General features: G+C 42.2%; 1 protein-coding gene across 4 annotated transcripts in view; it reads right to left on the reverse strand.

The window, feature by feature from the left end:
• LOC147250894 (glutamate receptor 3) overlaps positions 1 to 14862 on the reverse strand; it is a 92427-nt gene that overhangs the window by 21721 nt on the left and 55844 nt on the right. For all 4 annotated transcript variants that reach the window (XR_015118855.1, XM_086221357.1, XM_086221356.1 and 1 more), the window contains exons 5-10: positions 11053 to 11106; positions 9986 to 10147; positions 8611 to 8778; positions 7278 to 7382; positions 4633 to 4737; positions 2607 to 2813 (exon numbers count right to left, since the gene is read on the reverse strand). Coding sequence is in view for 3 of the 4 variants with exons in the window: in XM_086221357.1 (XP_086077483.1) it covers positions 2607 to 2813; positions 4633 to 4737; positions 7278 to 7382; positions 8611 to 8778; positions 9986 to 10147; positions 11053 to 11106 (801 nt within the window). In the remaining variant the exon portion in view is untranslated. The remainder of the gene's footprint in view (positions 1 to 2606; positions 2814 to 4632; positions 4738 to 7277; positions 7383 to 8610; positions 8779 to 9985; positions 10148 to 11052; positions 11107 to 14862) is intronic.

The following is a 14862-nucleotide window of genomic DNA, read 5'->3' on the forward strand; positions in this document are numbered from 1 at the left end:
CCTGGATGGTAACTAATAATCAAATGTTGAATTGAAATTCAGCCAGTTTGAGAGGTGGGAAGGAGGAGTGGCACTGCAGAGAGAGCTTGGAAGAAAAAAAATCCCCCAAGGCCAGATGGGTGTTTGAGTCATGCTTGACCAAAGGCTTCTCTAATCAAGACTGAGGAAATGCAGAGGGAAAAAGCTTTCCAATAAAACAAGCAATTTCAGAGTAGTTGTTTCAGTAATGCAGGATTTGTCAATTCTGCCACCGTGGGGTGTTTCACATCAGAACAAGAACCAAAGATGTAATTTCATGGTGTCGTGAAGCAGCGTGGGATCACCCTCGGACTGGTGATGTAGCTGATGATATTCAGGGATGAGTTGATCAGGGCCTGTTTAAGTTTTAGTCACCCTATATTTAGTCATGTTTACCTATGTTTCGTTATTCAATTCACATGTAAAATGTATAACATCATGTTACCCTGCTGTTAGTCCACAGCCGACTAACCTTACATGTAAAAGCGGTCAGCACTTTTATCTGTGGTGCAAACAATCATGCAGAAATACATGGTGTGCCTCCATGACGTGTAGATAATATCTTACGGTTAATTTGGTTTTGTTTTATCTATTAAGTCAAAAGCCCAGTTAATATTTTCGCACGTTAGTTTCTTCCGCAGATGATTTCTTTAAGCCCAGACATATTAAAACGAGATATCTCAGGCTCACTTTGACGGAACGTCTTCAGATTTCCACTGTGACTCAAGAATGACTAAAACACACATTGGGGGTCAAAGGTTAAGGTCATTTTAAAACATCGTTTGAACACTTAAATCCCTCACTGGCACAAGTGGATGATGGAAAGAATTTGGTGGCCAAAGGTCCATGTCACAGGCACATTTTGCAGATGTGTACAACTGTTGCGCTGTGTCTCTATGTACATGAGTTTTAGTCCCTCTTTCTTCCGCCTGCCGTTTTACTAATTTGATGTGTTTAAATGTTCCGCGCCTATTTTATTGTCGTGATTTTATGCACTCACTGTAAAGTAGTTTGGAACACAGGTTTTTGATAAGTGCTACACAAATAAACTTTATTATTATTCAAGCATGCTATTCAGTAAGCTGGCTTTCCCAAAGCTTATTCTGGCATTGGCTTTATTTTTTTTCCAAGCTGTTTCTCTTCATCTCCCTCCTTTGCTCTGCTGCTTCAATCACATTATGTTATCAAAACACATCCATGGAGGTGCTGCTGCCTTTTTCCAAATCACAATGGGTTTCTTTGTAAAAGCAGAGCGAAATAATTAATCACATTAGACAGTGTTACTGCAGCAAGTGTGTGTGTGTGTGTTTGTCTGTGTATGTGTGTCTAATTAAATAAATGCTCCTCTTCAAAGGAGCAGCTCTGTGAAGGACAAATCTTTGTATTGTGCTGTATTGTCTTTTTATGTCAAAAACCACAGGACTGACTCAGAATGCGCAGAATTTTTTTTTTTCTTCCTTTTACAAGGTCAATCTAGGAGCAACACAAATAGACCCAATAAACACGAGTGTTTTCTTTACCCTGTCAACAAACCCTGTGAAGGGCTATAACCATTTAATCCTCATGCAGGTGTAAGCAGCACTCAATCAATGGCTAGAGAAACAATGCGATAGCAGCCTCAGGCCTAACCTTTAAAAGACAGCTAAAATCAAATTAATTTACTGGTCAAAAGGTCAAAACTTACAGAACTATTAGTCCCGACCCACCTGCTGTAAAAATTACTGGCCTGGAAAGACTTGACAGTGACGTGATTGGTCTTTTTTTTCCTCTCACTTCTCTCTCTTTTCTATCCGCAAGGAGTGGACTTTTCTCATTTGAAAGATAATTTGGTGGCAATAGCACATCAAACCAGGCAATCTCTGAGTCTGATAGTTGGAAAATTGAACAGATGAAGAAGCCTAACCCTTATGCATTTTGTATTTGGCCCCCGTTCAACTGTTGTGGCCTTGGAGAACAGTGGGGGATCACTTTGGTGTTGTGAGAGCCCGGGCCGCTCTGTCAGATGTAAAACACGATATGACCCTTTGCTAATGTGAGAGCCTCAACCTTTATGGAGCGCAACGCATATGGAGCTTGTTGTTTCTAACCGCAAAGCACCATTTAGCTGTTGATTCTGAGGCTGATTTTCTCAGCTGTGAATTTACAATGTGGCATATTCATCATACACATCAAACATTGAACATAATTACACAATCACTTCAAAGGCAAACAGTCTTTCACTCATCAAAGTGATTACAGTGTGTTTGCCATATGGCCTCATTGTTTTCATGTACTTACCGCTGTTTCGCCTGTAAAAGAGAGGGATTTCTAGGCTAAGCAAGTAGGAATTATTGCAATGAACAGCACTGAGAAATGATTTCATTTTCTCCGTCTCAAGATGATCACCAACTCCCCCCAATGCTTGAGGCTGCATTTGACAAATTCACTCACAGCTGAGCTTCCTGAGACAGCATCAGACTTTGAACTGGGAAAGAGCTGATGAGTTCACAACGGGTTGGTGATGACCTTAAGAAAGAAAAATGAGATCTCCTCTCATGTTGAAGTTCCTTGCAAACTGTCATGTAATCAGCGAGGTTCCCAGTACTCACCCCATAGACCAGTTCACCCACCATCCCGTTCCACGTCTTGGTCTCTGGGTCACGGGCTCCGTACTTCCCATCCATTACTATAGACAGTTTGTACTTAATTCCAACATGTTTGGCAATCTCAGATGCTAAATCGACGCAGTAGCCTTCATATCTTTCATTCCCCTCCAGACGCATATAATTTTTCTTGTACATCACATAAGGAGCTTCCTGTTGATTCAAACACACACTGGTTTATTCACTCCCATGCCCTCGAACACCATCAGATATACAGGAATATGCACACATGCACTCATTTCATCCCATGCACACACACAAACACTGACACACACCCTCAGACACACAGATTAAAAACATTGTAAGCTGCTGTAACCACATCCATGCAGTCATGCATATGATGCCCCGCGAATGCACAAATATGCACTGATAACAGCAGCGTGATCATGTGGCCACACTGCTTTCATCAAGCTGTGGCGGCCAGCAGACACCGAGCCCAATGCACCCAACCCAATTTGCGAGCCAAAGGGTGAAACTGTATGAAATAATAAAAGGAGGGTTAGAGGAGGAGGGGCAATGTTTTTCTCTCTTTTTTTTTTTTGCAGGAGAGAACAGAAGGCCGTAATGATTTTTAAAAGGGCTGGGAGCCATTGGTAGGCGAGGTGTGGGTCAGCTCAGTGGTGGGTGGGGATGGGAATGGGGATGGTTTTCACAAGTAAATGCCAGTGACAGGAGCGAGATCAGAGAGTGCCCGATATTATCTCAACATATTCAAGCACCAATGCGCAGTTAAAGGCTGCTTCATTCCAAAAAAACAAAAACAAATAAATACATTAATTAAAAAATCATAAGGTAAAACAAACTGAGGTGCTGCTATTCAGAAAAATGCAAAAACAAAAATACCCCATCTATAAAGTAATTACATGAGAAGAGCGGGAGCGTGCTATTTGTCCCCCTTTTTTTTTTCCAAAATGCTGGTGCAGCTTTGTCTTTTCTCTTACTGAGCGCATCATCATTACCCAACAATAGGCCTGCTCAGGAGAGCAGAAGGCGTCATTACAGCCACACAATTAGAGTGCAAGGAGAGGAGCAACGGTTTGTTTGTTCTGTGCTGAACGTACCCCCCCCCCCCCCCCACCTTAGATCCTTCGAGTGTTTCCCTCCAGTTAACACGTTTCACCTCCTCAGCTCTATCTGGGGTTGCTGGCTATTGATTAACTTGGAATCTAAATGCTTAAAAACCCCTTCTCACTTTCCAAACATTTATTTTTTTTCACATTTTAGAATATTTTGTTTGCTGAGAACTGCATCAAGTAATTATGAAGTCATTATACAGTGCATATATTTACAAGAGGAGATTTCCAATATGACACTTTTTAATTGAGAAACTACGGTCAAAAAGTAAATAAAACAAACATAATAGGGTCTTCGCCAGAAGTACCTTCTGGCTCAGGCCCTAAATAAATGATCTGGGGAAAATAATCCTTCCTCAGGTGCTGACTGGAAGTTGTACTTCAACACAGAACACATGGAGGAGCAATACAAAATAGATTAGAGGGGCGAGAACATGGACAAATACCTGCTCATCCCTCCTCCAATACTGATTATTTTGCTTTGCCCAGCTTGAGGAACCATTGCAGTGTCCTCCTCTAGTCATTCTTCGGCCAGTCTATCCCGAGTGTCATTGAACATTTACTTGATGAGGACAGACAGGTCTACTTACGTATGCGTTTGTATGCTTTTGTAATTGATGGAGTCAACCATTATCATTTATACCATTATTGTGATGTCACTGCTACGACAGGCCACTGAAGTATGGAAAATCAAAATGCTTTGACACCCACACGGATACAGTTGAAACACTCCCCCCGGTTTGGTTCGACTGTTTCAACATGTAGTGAGTGGATGGAAAGCAACACAAAAAAGATGTGGTTCTACCCGCCCAGGACAGAATGTATCACTCATTGGAATCAACACCATGACCTTGAGTGGCAGAATATGTGAAACATTTAAAACTGCGTGGAAAGTGTACCATAATAGTAGTGACCACAATGGTTCGGTTTTCCACTGAGGAGTCGTTGGTGACCTGCGGGTCCATTATATTTACAAATCTCGTGTACTCGTTCCAGTACCCGATCTGCAAAGAGAAAACAGCAGTTAGTTGTGCTCCGGTCTTGAGCTGCAATCCACAAAGTAAGTGAACATAACTGCAAAGGCTCATTTATACTCAATATTTGCTGGGGATTCGATATATGATATGCATTTGTTTTTTTCATATTTGTGCTTCTTTTTTTTAAGTTTATGAATACAGACCAAAGTGGAAGCACCACTGGAAGTCAAGGGGGCAGTGTTGCATGATGAAACACAGAGAAAACATTCAAAAAAACGATGTTACCTCACCGACGCGCTGAAGATAAAGATCTCTATCACTGCTGCTGTGTTTGTTGTTGTCAGGAATGTTTGACTCTGAGCTGCCCCCTAGTGGATGTTTTGTGTAAAATCCACAGCAATGTGATGGTTAACATGGAGGTGTGACGCCTCACATAAATTTGCCATGTGTCCAGATTCCACATAATATATGGATGATGCCCCCTACGGTTGACTTAAGAGATGCATTAACATCCCCTCATTAGGGTGAGAGGAAAATGTTCCTTTTTTATTGCTACCCAAATCCTGTGGATGTTACCACAATACCAGATCAAAAATAAATGATAGTAGGGGCTTCGTAAACACTTGGGAGCACATAGATATTCTGATAGGGACACATGGACTCACATATGTTTAAGGAACTATCCAGATTAGAGGTGTGGGGGGTAGGGATGGTACATTGTTTGAATTGGATACATTTATTCTAGAATGTAAAGGGAGTATAAATGAGCCTTAACTGGGATGCCATGATGCAAGGCTCATTAAAACAACACATTTCCCAGAGGCCTGCTGCCTGTCCCCTGAAGTAACAGCAACGGATGAGCAGAATACTAAACAATTAGTGGCTCAGTAATGTCATCTGAAATTAACAGAGTTCATACATCTATATTTAACTTGGACGTAGTCACCATCACAGACACTATCGAACATTTCAATCTATACCTTCTCAAATAAACGACTGTGTTGAAAATGGATTGCTCCCCCGCAATAGAGAAGCATACGGCAGACAACCTCAATCCCTCCCACCTTCAGCTTCCCAGGTTTTATGGTAAATAATTGATATTCAGGCCTGTGAACTGCATACATGTTTAATAATTCAGCATAATATTCCAGTGGCTCCACAATTTCTTCTGCACAGCCCTGCCATTGCAGTTACTCTGCATTCTGCTGCACAGATGCTTAAGTCAAACCAATGTCAAGTGTTTGTTTGCCCGTCTGAAATAATGGCTGGTCTGGCTCATGATGAAATATGTTGCTGCCAATAGTCTAACTGTTGCTGGCTGGGATTTTCCTTTTCACATCTGGTCTGCATTTGTCCCCTCAGATCTTTAAATATTTAGGCCAGACAGGTGTACACTAGTGCAGAGATTTTAAACACCAAGTGGAGGTGCTAGAAAGCAGCAGACAACTTCAAGTTTGGCCTCCAAACTTTGGTTACAGTTAAGAATGTAGTTGGTGCCAGAAAGCTCGAAATGTTTATTCCATCTCGTCTGCGAGTGATATTTGAGAAGCGCTGCTCTCGGGGGGTGATAATACAAGGAGCTGTGTCATGGAGTGCTGCTCTAGAGGCAAAGTCCTGATCTCACTCTGAGCAGCTGGGACAGATATCAGCCCATACATCACTTGTGACAGTCACAGCTAAGAACCTTCATCCTCTAACTGCCACTGGGGTGACTGGGGCTCCAGGTCCTGACAAACTGCTACCAGGCTTGTCTCATCTTCCCTCGCTCCTTCACTGTCTCCCCATGACCTCCTTTCTCCCTCCTCTCCATCCCTCCACTCCCCTACTCGCTGCAAGGGCAGTGTGATGCTAATTGAAGTGTGGGCTTTAGAGGCCTGGGAGGCAGGCGGCATAATCACGTGTCATATCAGACCGATACACACTTATCCAGCTAACGAGAAATTCACAGCTGTCTCTTGGAACTCGGTGAGTTTGTGAAATAAAGCCAGGGGTCATCATATGTTACCAGTTATAATGTGAATGTACCACTGGGAATTACCGTTTTGAAGAGGAGCCAGAGAAACTCTTGGATCTCCTTTACAGTATTTGAATGGTAATTACTGTCAGGAGAGGACCAACAATCAGATGGCACGGTAACAGTCCTATGTACACAATATGCACACACTTTTGAAGGGTCATTTTTAGCTATCAAATGGATTTGTGTCGCTTGTAATCCTTAAAGAAACAGAGAAACAGAGTCCTTTCAACCCTGCTTGTCCCACATGACTGCAAAAGCCCTCAGCAATTTATTAAATCCGCCTTGTTTGAAAATGTCACACGACACAATTCACGGCAACATTTCGACAAACATTTGGTCAACATTTGCTAGGTTTTGTTCTTCTGCACACAATCAATAAATCACTTAAAATTACACGTTGGCTAAATTCCATGGTTCTGACAGGACGCTAACTGAACTGTGATGTCTGCCAGCTGTTAGCTATGTTGCGATACAGTCCAGACCTGTTTGATCAGTTCTGGATTTGACACATGATGGATGCCAGCTGATGGAGGTCACCGCTCAGTCTTACCTTTCTCGGCCCACCTGTTTTCATCTCATAAACATCAATGGTGTAGTTGGTCCTGCGGCCGTAGTTGTCAAACTGAATGTTCCCGGTCATACCCTGCACTTGGACCTGCCATGGCATACGTGCGTGCGCGCGTGCGTGCACACACACACACACACACACACACACACACACACACACACACACACACACACACACACACACACACACACACACACACACACGCGCAAAGGACGGTGGGTGTGTGTAATAGAGATCTCTTTGCATATATAGCTGGTATTATGGTGCTGTCCATGGAGCTGCTGGAGTGCATGCAGTCTGTTAATCAAATGATGAACTGGATACGCTTTGATAAAGATGTAGTTTTATGGTAATGAAGGCCTGAGTATGAGTGAGCTCTGCGCTTCCATGCTGGAGGCAGAGTGAGCAGAACATCTCTGCGCTATACCTTCCCTTCACTCTGTCACTTTCCAGCGGCGCTAGAATGACATTTGAAGTGGACGATGTAATAGGCTACTGAAATTTTTCAAGTCAAACTCCTTTCAGTTTCAGCCTAGGCTAGCCTAATACACTTTTCTCATCAAGGTACTTCCAGATCAAAATGGGGGCATGCAGCCATTGACGGTGTGCAGCTCCCCTCTGAGAGACACTTCACATATGTTCTCACTTGAGAAATTAAAGGAATAACTCATAATTCCTATGTTTTTAGCCTCACTGTTCACTGTAGCGTGTAGTTCCCAGCCATGATGCTGTGAGGCTGAATTGGTCATTTCAATTGTCTGGTATAGTAGTGCAACACCTTCCAAGTCAAACAATGTTTTGTGGAGTAAAAAAAACTTCATCCAACCTTCCATCAAAATGTGGGTGAGTCGATAATGTTGATACTTTACGTATGCACTCACAGGAAAGAAAGCTGTTTCCGGTGACCAAGAACCAGTGATATAGCTGCAGTATCCAGCGTGGAGCCCATGAGATGCCACTAAAGCATATTCTCATGTATCGCTACCCAGCCTCACTATAATCCACTGAACCTGAAACAGCTTCATGCACAGCGCAGCCCTCCAGGCATATACAATAACAAGAACAACATTCAACTGTGCAGAAAAACAAGCTAATTGTGTTTAAAATGGATTAGAATCCCTCAATGTATCAGTGACAACATGAAGCAGGAGTGCAACCTTGTGCGTCCTTTATAATAAATCAAATAAATGCGCACCAATCATCATTAAAACAATCAATATACACAAAGGGAATCTCAAAAATCAGATAACACGTTATCCGGTCTCCTGATTTTTCCCTGCCCCTCTCTTTCCTTCTTCCCTCCATCCCCGCCTACCGTTTTTAGAGCTCTCTCGATGTCGATGCCTTGGCTCCAAGGTACTGCAGGATTGGCTAGACAGTCTCCAGCGCTGCCTCGGCGAGAAACATCTACACGTTGACGCCGCAGGTACCTGAAGGCTTCTGCTATCACCAGGATGGCGTCATGTGTCAGAGCTGAAGTGTACTGTACAAAATCATAATAAAGAGAACACATCGTGAGACATGAGGTGACATCTCTAGTAAGGTTTGACCGCGGGAGAGCTCATCTTTCCAGGGATGTACACACTCAAAATAGAGATCTACCTAAAAGGGCACAAACGCTTGCCACTGGGGGCCCTTCAGGGAGTTTTAAATCACTTAGCGCAATTCATTTCCACTAAAAGTTGCACTTCTGGCCACAGGATATTTCACCATTCCTCAAAAAATGTACCCCTAAGTACAGAAGTTTTCTTGCCTCTTATCTCCATTTTGAGAGAGAGGAAAATTATGAATTAATGTGAACGGGTGATGAGAGACATGCTAAGCCCTAACCACATCTATAGGTTTTGGACAAAGAGGAACTGGGACCTTCTTCTGTCCAACCCCCGAAATAAAACACTGATACCTAAAGCTAAGTGTTAACTTGCTGCAATGATGAACAACCAGAGCCTCAAGAGTCCACAAAACGACACATTTAGCAAGTTAAACATTGTATACGCGACCTTTGCATAGTAATTACAAACCCTTTAAATGGTATTGTGCTACCACGACAACAAATTGCCTCAATTCGTACATTTGTATTCCATTTTAAGTGACTGTCTCATCTGTTTGCAATTAAATGAGATGCTTCCAGTGAACGCCGGAGCAGCGATTCTGTTCTCAGTTCATTCATTTCATCTCCTCTCGTTGAGGTCAGAGTGATGAAAATAATTTCATTAGACAGATTTGATTAGAAAAGCCAGTACTTGTCTCGTGGTCAGGACCTCTTTCAAAACTTTCTGCGCGGAGTTGGGAATAGATGAGAGCGCCAAAGTGATTTTTATCTCCCACGCACTTCCCCTCCAACTTAACCTGACCTTTTCACCACTGAGGAGCTGGGCGACTTGTTTGTTGACCACTGCAGCATGACAAAATCTAATTAAATGCCATTCAAAATCCATTTCTCTCTTGATCATTGTTTAATTAGATGTAAATTGAAGCAATGATATAACCTTGCCTTGCACTGCCTATCAATATATTGATTTTTTGGGAGGGATGCAAAGCAAAGAGGAGGAAGTGAGGGGTCTGGAGGTAGACAGCATGACAAAGGCAAACAGAGGATGAGAGCAGGGGAAAAAACCGATAGAGATAACTTCAGAGGCAATGATCGCTGTATTTTGTATGCGAAATGAAAGGCCTCACAAGGAAAGTACCTTCAGAGGAGTGTTTCGGGCTTCTGGGAATTCTCTTTCATCTAGCCGCTCCCAGCGCTGCATAAACTGCTGCACAATTGGGTTCTCAGGGTTGACTATCTGAAACCCCGAAATGTTGGCTCCTCCGGCAAAGACTTTGTCCAAGCTCACATTTGAAAATCCCTGAGATGAGACAAAAGGGAAGCAGGGTAGGAGAGAACTTGTGTAACTTGTATTTCTTTGAGGTTTTTTAATATGACCTGGGGCTAAGCAGCACAAAAATATTAGCAGTATGTTGGCAACATGCAAGGTGCATTTTATTAAGAACAACTTGCTGTATGAGAAGGTGACATGTGTTGGCTATTACATCGAGGCAAATGTTTCTCTTCACACTTTGCGGTGTAACCTGAATTCATTTACAGATGAAGAACCTGCCAATACATACTTAGACTTAATAGAATTTGTCAGATCGTGTAGAAGACAAAATATTTTACTAGAACCAACTGGCTTTCATTCAGATGTTAAAAAAAAAATTAAAACATTTCCAAAACTTCTGTTGCTCCAGCTGCCTTTGAATTTGATTCCTCACCCTAGAGCGATTACATGGAGTTATTTCTTTTTATGGTCAAATTGCTTTTTTTCTTTTTCTTTTTTCAAGTGCAGCTTTGTGACATGTGTCTGCCTGCTGCATAATCACATTTTCTAAAGTCTGGGAAACAGCAAGTGAGAGCATGGCTGGCCTCTACTTCAAAACTCACATGCTAATATCAAGGCTACACATCTGTCCCCAGAGCATACGGGCTGCGGGGGGGGGGTTCTGAGGGGGGATGGCTGTCCTCCAAAGGTGCTTAAAAAGGTTAGATGCTGTTCTTTATTGGTTATTTATTTAGATTCATACGAGAATATTCTCTGCCAGGTTTTTATTATGGATGAAACATACATTTTCAAAAGAAGCACCTTCTTTTCTCATTTCATACAAAAGCTGCTGATCCACTTCTTCAGCATTCATATCGGTGATCACGGCAGAGAACATCACATATGGCAAAAATGCAGGTTTAATTCCCTGGAGCGGGTTGGTCATTACTCACAAGATTGGCCAGAATGTAGTGGTAACCACGGCTGTTCTTCCCCAGGGTCACAACCTACGGGAGAACATCAGTACAGTAAACCATCCATGAGATGAGAGCTAAGAGCTACGGCTAGAGTAAGTGGTTACAACAATCCCTGTAAATGCATCCTGCTCCAGCTCGCAGGACGCCGCTGAAGTTGAAACAAATTGAAGTCGCCTATATGGAACAACAAAAGAAGAAGGAGCTGCTAGAGGGAAGTGTTCATTAAGGAGGAGCTGATAATGAGAGAGAGACAATGGCGAACACCCCTCAATGTTCGGCTCACTTTCAAGTGATTCACGGTGCAGGAGTCCTCAGTAACTGTTGGACAGACAGGAGAAATGGGGAAAAAAATATTTCAAAAGGAATTTACAGTGAGGCAGTAAGATGTAGATCTCGCTCTGCTTTGAAAATATCACACCTTCGGAGCATAACAGCATGTTTCAACCCACGCAGCCTGTCTGAAAATAGTAAATGGTGTTCTAAGCCGTTCCATCACTGTGGTGGCGACCGTGCTGCCTTTTATTCTACAGCTTCTTCTTCCTTTTGTTCTGGCCTTCAGGTAAATCCAAAAGTCCAAATTGTCCTGGCTCTCTGTGTGTTACACGCTGGACAAAGTTTTCAATTTGGCCTCATGCGGTTTGTAATATATGAACTTCCACGGTGCAGTAGATGGACTTGTGAGTGGCTGCCGTTTAGAAACCTGTCATCCATGTCTCGCTTTTCATCTGCATTGTACAAACACAGAAAACACAAGTTTACAGCAAAACCAGCATGTTTGCACATGTTCTGACTCAGGCTCTGACACAAAAACAAACATCATCTGCTGGTGTGTGTGTGCGTGTGTGTGTGTGTGTGTGTGTGTGTGTGTGTGTGTGTGTGTGTGAAGCCGGGGATGTTTGATATTTGTTACAGAGGATCATTTATGACATTCCAGCAGAGCAGTAAAGAGCAGTCAGTATCCCGACATCTCAGGCTGCAAATATCCCTGAAGGACGTTTTTAGTTTCAACTGTTTCAACTGCAGTTACAGTGTTTCAGGCTGAACTCGAACTAACCTGGGAGCTAATAACTATACAAACAACAAAAAAATGCTCTAATAATAATACTGGGAAATTTCAAAGTCATATTTATCAATTAATTAAAAAAAAACATTTAATGTATAGCAGGACAAAGACGAGTCCTATTACATGGAGGCCAAACTCTTAAGTTTTTGTTTAATATTTCATGTTTCCGTCTCCTACACAAGCAGAGAAACGCACGTTTAAATGGACATTTATAAGTTTAAATTATGTGTTTGCTGAAATTATTTTTAACCAGAGTAATTTCAGTTAAAAAAAAAGAACCAATATAGACCAGTCCATAAATATGTAGCTTTGGATTTGAAACATTCTATGGTTTGACATATGTGTACATTGTCTCGTTATTTTTGTGTGACATTTTTCACCTCAGATCTTTGGAGCGTGTCTGTTATTGTGATGGTATATAAATCTGCTTGGTTTGGAGTCAAACTTCATTGTCATGATTTTCTTTGGATGAGAACATGTATATAGATCTGGTTGATGTTTCAAAACAAAGCCCAGAATAATTGTATTTACGTGGAATGAATACATACGGAAACATAGGAGGCAAGTAAAGAAGTTGTTGAATTAGAAATGGCCCAGACGTAGATCACCTCGCCTCGACTAAAAACCATTCAAACTTCGCTCTCCTTCAGTTCTTTCGACCCGGGAACGTTCAGATTCTCTCTTAACTTTCACTCAAAGTTTTGGGCAACAGACAGAGACATGAGAGTAAATGACTCTCGACGTGAAAAGATTTTGTCAGGTGAAATGACATCTTTCATCCGTGCTGTATTCAGGTCTTAAAATTATATTATTAATGGATTGTTTCCTCATCATAAATAAGAGATGATTAAAAAAAAAAAACAAACAAACTGGCCAATACGGATATATTTAAGAAATGACCAATACCTGCTGACAGATTATGCTCAATTTCCTTCATGTAAGATTAGCGGTTGTCAAGGTAACAGATAATGGGAGCCTATTTTATCCCAATAGTGAGCTGGAGAAATCTCACAAGTTTATTTCTAAACTAAGACGATAAAATCACAGCAATCAAGAAAGTCGCTGTTTATTTTTGGGGGTTTGTGATGTAAATATGCTTTTCAATCATGTAGTATTTCTAAATTATTCCTATTTTTTCATAATTTAGTGGCACAGTGACACTGATGTCAGGATGTCATGATGATGCTTAGACAGTAATACACAGAACATGTTTACTTTTAGTGGGGTTTTTTTTTTTTTTTTAGAGGAGCTTGTAGTTGCAAAGATACTTTGTTTTCATTGTTAGCGTCACATTTTCATGTCAGAGGTCTGATGATTAAGGGGTTAAACAAATCATCTCCAGACAAATGTCTGACGCTCACAAAGAGGAGAAAGTGTTTTTCCACAAAGGGGGGCACATGACGGAGCACAAACACACCGAGTGTCTGACTCACGCTATCAAGCTGCCTGGGTGGGTCAGCGTTCCTCTGTGACAACTCCCCCCGTCACTGAGGCTTTCAACTTGTAGCACCACAGGACTGTCAGACAGACGGGTGAAACCAAGAATCAAAGAGAAACTTGTGCTTATGATGCAGAAATAGAAGAGAGGTTCAAAATCCATCATCTGAGCGTAATGGGGAAGCGAATTTTAGCACATTTTAATGAAAAAAATAAATCGATGGGACTCCTCTACTCCCCCTGTAATTGTGAAGTCCAACATCCTGAACTTTAAGCCTGCACTTTCTTGGACAAACCCCACAGTCCTTCACCGTGTGCTAACCTTGACTTTGGCGGCTAGCCTCCTCACACCTGCCCTGGAGCTGGCCAGAGAAAACTCAACCCCCCCCCCCCCCCCCCCCGCCCGCCTGTGGCCTGCAGCTCACAGTCAGCCTGGCAGTGACTACAAGCAGCAACCTTGGGATGGAGCTCAGCAGGACTGTGATGACAGAAATACACTCACCCAAGCTCACATCCCCTCAAACCCTTTAATTAGGCACATTAGACTAGTTGAGACGGACGCCTTTCACCGTCTGCAGAAACATTCAGATCCCACCAGGATAGATAACTAGTGCTGATGAGAGGGATGCTCTTATATGTTCTTTTATTTGAGCATTAACATCCTATTATCATTAAGGAATCACTCTTGTAAGAACAAATTAAGTGCATCATGCCAAAATACCCATTTATCAATGCTAATGCGATTGTGCTAATCATCGTTGGCTTAAAATGGCTATTTAGACCAAAGCTAATTTTGCATTGGCCTTCAAAGATTATTCACACCCTGTACGTTCGGCCCTCTTGAATTGATTACACAAAAACCCACCAATCAAGAGAAGAAATGTGTCTACCGCCTCAGTAATGTGATTCGTTTTTTTCTTACAGAGTACCCTCCAGCACATCGATCCTCTCGCTGGCACCTTTTGTTCTGCTCCATTTTGCAGTTTTCTTCAAAGTCTAACAGGGACAGAAATCCAGGATGACCTTGACTTCATCCTCATCTAGACTCCTCGTGCCTCCGCCTGCCACACAGAGGGTCTTAAATGTAAAACTACAGCTAGACATTTTCAATAAAAGCCAAGCCGTATCCCCCCAGCTTTGACCTTTCCATTGCAGAGTTTGCAGGAAGAACACAGGAAGAGGCAGGAGTTAAAATGATAGAGTTTGAAAATATCATAGCAGTCACCGAGGCGCACAAAAGACGAGCAAGTAACGGTGCATTTATTTTCTTTGGCCTCTTCTTGAAC

Source organism: Aulostomus chinensis, chromosome 13 (genome assembly GCF_037954235.1).
Source record: "Aulostomus chinensis isolate RoL2024-O1b breed Wild chromosome 13, RoL_Achi_v1.0, whole genome shotgun sequence".
In the NCBI taxonomy this organism is placed as follows: Eukaryota; Metazoa; Chordata; class Actinopteri; order Syngnathiformes; family Aulostomidae; genus Aulostomus; species Aulostomus chinensis.